At 59.8% G+C, this 6,211-nt stretch overlaps 1 protein-coding gene across 3 annotated transcripts; it reads left to right on the top strand.

The window, feature by feature from the left end:
* PGF (placental growth factor) lies at nt 1-5,837 on the top strand. 3 transcript variants are annotated; one of them, XM_042871548.1, is made up of 7 exons: nt 1-84; nt 197-236; nt 671-867; nt 2,041-2,132; nt 3,344-3,373; nt 3,459-3,478; nt 4,204-5,837. In XM_042871548.1, exons 1-7 carry the CDS (start codon nt 19-21, stop codon nt 4,266-4,268), a joined length of 510 nt encoding a protein of 169 aa, XP_042727482.1. In that variant the 5' UTR covers nt 1-18; the 3' UTR covers nt 4,269-5,837. The 3 variants fall into 3 exon arrangements, with proteins under 3 accessions (XP_042727482.1, XP_042727476.1, XP_042727492.1); XM_042871542.1 differs by having other exon boundaries at nt 3,459-3,521; XM_042871558.1 differs by lacking the exon at nt 3,344-3,373 and having other exon boundaries at nt 3,459-3,521.
* Nucleotides 5,838-6,211: the final 374 nt, after the last annotated feature.

Genomic DNA, 6,211 nt, shown 5'->3' with positions numbered 1-6,211 from the left:
GTGGGGGTCGGGGCGGCGATGCGGCTGCTCGGAGCCTTCCTGCGGCTGCTGCTGGCCGGGGCACTGGGAGCGCCGCCCGCCCCGGTCAGAACCGGGGGGATCGAGCGGGGAGGTCGGAGCGGGGCCGCCGCCCGGGGCTGGAAGGCGGCGGTCCCGCCGTGCCGCTCCTACAATGCCCGCTTTTCCCTTCCTGCAGGCCCCGGAGACGCGGGGGACAGCCAGCGCGGAGGCGCCCGGTGAGTCGGCGGAGGGCGTCGGTGCGGGACTGCGGGCGGTTTCCCGGCTCCGGGCTTGTCGTCTCGCAGCCCCGCGGCCCGCGGCGGCGCCCCCGGTCGGTGCTGCGCCTCCGAGCGATGCTACGGGACGGCGCAACGCGGCTCCGCCCCGGGGGGAGCGGCGGGGAAGCGGGCGGTAGCTCGCCTGGACCCGGGGCTGTGCCCCTGCTCTCTGACAGCCGGCAGCGCGGCCGCCGGGGGTACGGAGCCGGCAGGCGGGTACAGAGCCCCGGGGCGACGGGTGGCTGCGCGAGGTCCGCAGCAGAGCAGTGGCAGTCTCTCTGGGGGCACCGGGGGATCCTCCGCATCCCGCCCTGCGATGGGGACAGCGCTGCAGGGCTCGGCTGGGGACCCTCTTCTCCGGGCACCCCTTAGAGCCCCCCGGTCTCTTGCAGTCCTAACCTTTAAGGAGATCTGGAACCGTAGCTTCTGCCGGCCTCGGGAGCAGCTAGTGGATATCATTACCGAGTTCCCCAACGAGGTGGAGTACATCTTCAGGCCCTCCTGCGTCTCCTTGCAGCGCTGCGGGGGCTGCTGCGGTGATGAGGGGCTCCGCTGTGTCCCCGTGCAGACCGGCACGGTCACCGTGCAGGTGAGCACCGCCCCGTGGGGCCGGGGTTGTCGGTGGGTTCCTGGAAAGCGTTGCGCTCGCGGCCTCCCAACCTCACGGCGCTGTAGGGGACCCGCACAAGTGCCCAGCCAGAGGGGTACCTACGTTCTCCGGGAGGTCGGGTGAGACCTCTGGTGGCACAGACCTCTCTCTCCTCTTCCTTGCCCTCTCCTCAGTGCGCGGTCCATAACAAGAGCTGCTGCCATCAACTTTCTGCGTCCCCGTGGGGCCGGGGTTTCCCTGCGGCTCACGATCCTGCCAGCGGGGATGGCAGGGAAGTTCCCGTGTGCCAGGGGAAGCACACAGCGGTGCTGGCAGCAGACGTGGGATGGGCAGGGTGAGCACGAGGGGCCGTGGTTGTTTCATGGCAAGCAGGGCAGCTCGTGTCTTCGCTCTGCACTGCCGGTAGTCGGTGTGCTGCTGCCGTGCTGTGGGTGAGGGACTGGAAAGCCTGCAAAGATTGAAAGCACATCAGAAGTCAGGAGGGGAGCTACCAAAAAAAATAATAATAATAATAATAAAAAAAAAATTTCAAAACTCTTAATTAGAGCAAAAATTTGAAACAAGTAAGAGGTGGGGACCTGTGCCCTTCCTGGGCTCCCCAACACAGGAGGCATTCAGCTGCAGTGCACAGGTCAGTGTGGGTCACAGCATGGTTGAACATTCCCAGAGAAGCCCCTGAGTGTGTGGGTTGCCCCCCTGGCTGCTCTGCAGGCTGACGTGCGGCAGGGCAAATCCCACACCCCCAGCACAGGAGGCACCATTGTCTGGACTGTGGCCCACTGTGGTGGGAGGAGTGGCAGCAGTGGGAATGGTCTGGAAAACTGGGTTGGGAGAAATGCCCTTCCGAGAAGGAAGATGTGCAAAGCAGTCGAATGTATGAAAGGTCTTTGTAAAGTCAGACCGAATATCTGTTCTAAAGCTGAGAAATCCCGACAGGAGACTTAATGCAGCCCCAAAGGCACAAGGAGGTGTTAGAGAGCTTCCAGAGCCACAGCCCAGCTGGAGCTGCTGCCTATGGAGGCAGAGGCCCTAGAACTGAGGAGTGGGCCCTGTTCCTGGACATGGTGCTGGGTGGTCATTGTCCTGCACTGAGTGGAGGTGGAGAAATGATGCCTCGACAGTGGTCTGGGAAGTAACCTTTGTTCCTTTCAGCTTGTGAAGATAAAGCCCAATGGGGAGGCACCCTACGTGGAGGCACCCTACGTGGAGATGTCATTCACTGAGCACAAGCAGTGCGAATGCAGGTAGGGCTCACTGTGCTGCTGAAGCCCTGCAAGCCCACCTGCCACCCCTACATGGGGCAAGGGGACATGCTGGGGCCTTTCCCATCTCAGCTGTGCTGGGTTTTGCTGGAGCTCATGGCCCCAGGCTGCACTGTGTCTCTGCAGCACATTCCCTGCAGCTCAGGGGTGTGGTGAGCTTTGATCAGGCACTGAGCACTTGGTGAGTTGGGGTGCATGTGCCCCCATCTCCTCACCTGCCTTGGCACCATGTGCTGCTGTGGGCACAGGGTAAGGCAGCTCTGGAGCAGCGCACCCAAGCCTTGGAAGGATGCTCTGTGACTTGGCACAAATGAGTGTGACAAATGAGTGTAAGCCAAAAGGCCAGGCCTTGCATCTCCCTTTTGGACAGGCTGCCTGATCCGAGGATGGAGATTTAGGGTTTACATCTGAGCTTAAATGCATGGCACCAATCTGGCAAGACCATGCAGCACTGACCTGGGACAGATGCTCATCACCGCCTGTCAGCCTGGCACAAAGTTAACTGCAGTGGGTCACTGCCCTTTGGTATCAGCAGTGGAGTGTTGCAAAGAATGGGAAGCACGTCCTGCTGGGCAGCATGAGCCTTGTCCAGAAGAGCATAAGGATCCTGTGCCAAGTGTTCCCCCACAGCAGTGCAGGCAGTGATGTTGGAGCAGGCCTGGGGCTGTCCTGCTTCATGCTGGTTCTGGAGCTGTCTGTCAGTGGATGTGTAAGGAGCGGGAAGAGGCACGTGTGCGACTTCCCCCTGCTTCCAGCTGTGTTCCGTGAGGGAATTTCCTGAGCCTGTTGTGGTTTCCCTACATGGGGTGATTCCTGGGGCAGCATTCACAAGTGCACAGTCTGGCTTCAGGTCTGTCTTGCACCTGCACAGCCTTTTGTCTTTTCATCAAGCACCCTTCAGCACTTTTACATTTCTCCCCTTGTTAAGTTCAGTGTAAATGCAGCAGATGGAGCCTAGCCATGGCTCATATTGGGGATGCTTGAGCCACGGGTGCTGTGGCTGGTGTCAGCCAGCCACTGCTGAAGCCCAGGGGTGTCACCGAGTCTGTTGTCCCCCTGTCTACTGTGGTCAGTGAGGGGCTGAAAAGTGAGCAGGAGTTATTGAGTATGTTTTAAGGATGCTAGGGTGCTTTGGCAGCCCCTTGGCAGCTCCCAGCTGGCACTGCCCCATAACCACCCTGCTCTCCCCACAGGCCGCGGCAGGACCTGGCGAGGCCAGGCAGGTAAGTGGCATTGGGGCGCACCGCTGCTGGGGCTGCGGGTTCAGTGCCCACATGTCAGCCTCTCTTTCCTGCTTTGCTTTTGAAGGAGGAGACTCAAGGGCCGAGGTAAGAGAAGACAAGACAAGAAGAGACGTAAAGACTGCGAGCTGTAAGTGAGCAGGGCAAGCATGCGTGGTTCGCTTCTTGACAAGGATCAGCTGCGGTCAGGTGTTAGGTCTGGTGCTGTGAGTAGAGCGGAACAAATGCAGGAAGGAGCAGGACAGAGGGAACAGTGTGGGGCTGGGAGGTTGGACACACACCAATCCATGTACAGTAGGCCTCTGGCAGGGATGCTTGAAGCTGGCTGGTCCCACTCAGGGTGGGGATGGGTGGATGGAGCGGTGAATTTGTTGCATATGGCTATATTGCCTGCACAGTCCATGCTGAGTTCTTCATCCATGAATTTCCAGTTCTAGCCTCATTCTGCTGCCAGCCATGTCCTTACTGCAGTCCTTGGCCAGCTGCTGTTTGGGTTACTCCTGTCCTTACCCTTGCTGTGTCCTGCTGACTCTTGCAAACAGCCTGCTGTGGCTGCAGAGCAGGCACTGCCTGGGGATGAGCCCGGTGCTGGCACTTTGCTTTTTATACTCCTCTCTGTCTGAAGTGTGCTGCTCAGTGCTCTGTCAGCACCTACAGCTCCACACCCCTCTCCTTGCCATGGAGCTCCAGATCTCATGGCTCTTCCCTCAGTTTGGTGTTGAGGCTGGGCATGGGGAGGGCAGAGGGGCAGGAGGTGATTCTGGTACTGCAGAGCCCAGTGGTTCTCACACTGTGCTGTGCTTCCCTTGCAGATGTGGCACACCACGCAGGTAGCCTCCGCTCTGCCCCTGGCCTCGCTCCTGCCTCTGGAGCTTGAGCCTATGGCACTTCTGCCCAGTGTGGGGACGTGTGGTGCTGAGCCCCTTGGAGTGACAGTGCTGGGGAGCAGGACTGAGGCAGGAAGGAGCCGACGAGATTCATGCTTGGCTTGGGTGGAAGCGTATCCTGGAGCCAAGCATTCTCTTGCCCCATCTGCACTGGTTGCAGCAGGACTAAAGGACCCAGAAGGGAGGATGAGGAGCCGGAGCTGCAAACTGGTGCTGGAGGGCATCTTGGGGCTGAGAGGAACAGAGCTGTGGGCATGCTGCTGGAGCTAGGTGCAGTGTGGAGTGGGAGTGAGCAGGGCTGGAACCACAGAACTATTGTGTCCTACAGGCAGAGGGGAGGGAGCATAGCTGGGATGGGTCCCCATCTGGGCAAGGTGCAGCCCAGAAGGGTGTCTGCAGGGGAGGGGAGCTTGGCAAGCCCTTCTGTAGGCATGGGGAGGAACTGGGGTGCTTCAGACCCTTCCTGTATCCACAGCCACATCCCAGCCGTGTCCTTCTGAATAAAAGCTGGGGGTGGACCCAAGAGCTGGGTGGGTGAGTGCTCCTCTCTTTTACGGCAGCTGGAGGGCCCTTCCAGCCAGTGCCCAGACTGGCGGTCCCAGCTATTGCGGCACTCATCCCATTCCTGGTGTGGTCCTGCACTGACTCCCTCTGTTTTGTTGAGGTCTGGTCCCATCTTGCTGTCCTACAGCTGTCCCTTGGCCCTGGTGGAGCTGATGCTGGAGGTAAACTGCCCAGGGGCTTTCCTATCCAAGAAATGTACTCCATTCATCTGGCACAGTGGCACTGTCTGTTACTGGGAACACACTGGTATGGGCAGGGGACTGTCATCCCCAGTCTGGGGAGCTACAGGCACTCATTTTCCGTTTGCCCCGGTAGTGGAGAAAGGGCTGGGGGCTCCTCCCTGGGGCCATGATGGCACTTCAGCCAGGGCCATGGACAGCCCACACCCTGGTTCCTGCTCACCTCAAGCACTGCCCCTGGGACTCCTCCATTCCACCCCCAGTGTTGGATCTGGCTGCTACATGCATTCTGTGCTCTTCTGTACCCTTCAGCAGCACACAGACCCTAAGGACAAAATGGGGAACTGACGACACAGAAGTTCCTAGGCCAAGTCCTGCATTCAACCACCCTCTTTATGAGTGTGGAGCTGACTAGAGCTCGCTCAGCTTTGGCAGCCCCTGACAAGCCACAGCTGGGGGTGTATTTCTACAGACCTGAAGCGGCTGTGTGATGGCTCAGCTGCTGCCCTCAGCTGAGGAGAGATATGGCTTATCCTGTGCTGGGTAGTCAGAGAGGGCTGCAGCATGGATAGGAGATTTGGGGCAGCCTTCCCAGGTCTGATAGTGCTAGGTGGGGGTCCTGGTGCGGGCAGCTTGCTGCGCTGTGTGCCCGTTCAGCAGGTCCAGAGGTGCTGTGAGCAGCAGGAGCCACCGGCAGTGCTGAGGGATGGCCCTGATGGCCTTGCGTCCTTTGTAACAGTAAAACTTTCACCATGGTAGTATTATGACCTTTGAGAATGAAACTATGTAAAAACAAGACTGTTAATTAATTTAAAAGCCTGTCAGGTATGATTATTGGGGTTAAAAACCCGGAGCCCCACAACAAGTGCAACAGCCTAATGTTTCCCTTGCCCTTCTGCTGGCCAGGTAAGACGGCCGGGCGCCCAGCTCGCCTATCCCGGGCGGTGCCTTATCCCTGCGGGTGAGGGGAGGCCGGGCCGTGCATGCTGCAGCCGGTAGGGTCCTGGGGAAGCAGCGGGACCCCACGGCGCTATCGGTGCCTCTGGCTCGTGGAGGCTCCCGGTGCTGCGGAGCAAAGGTTTGTTTAAGGAGGCCTGCAGGGCCGGGCTGCGGCGGGAGGGTCAGCGGGGACGGAGTGTCGGCTGGGAGCGGGCTGCAGCGGGGCTACACGACCGCGTGCTGTGGGGCGT

Source organism: Lagopus leucura, unplaced genomic scaffold (genome assembly GCF_019238085.1).
Source record: "Lagopus leucura isolate 7727_CA_CO unplaced genomic scaffold, USGS_WTPT01 Super-Scaffold_1, whole genome shotgun sequence".
In the NCBI taxonomy this organism is placed as follows: domain Eukaryota; kingdom Metazoa; phylum Chordata; class Aves; order Galliformes; family Phasianidae; genus Lagopus; species Lagopus leucura.
The sequence above is the reverse complement of the archived record's forward strand: the minus strand, read 5'-3'. Positions and strand labels throughout refer to the sequence as shown.

Coding starts and splice junctions, on each gene's coding strand:
- PGF (XM_042871548.1), top strand. CDS start 19: ATGCGGCTGCTCGGAGCCTTCCTGCGGCTGCTGCTGGCCGGGGCACTG. Junction 237..670: donor AGCCAGCGCGGAGGCGCCCG/GTGAGTCGGCGG, acceptor GGTCTCTTGCAG/TCCTAACCTTTAAGGAGATC. Junction 2,133..3,343: donor CACAAGCAGTGCGAATGCAG/GTAGGGCTCACT, acceptor CTCTCCCCACAG/GCCGCGGCAGGACCTGGCGA.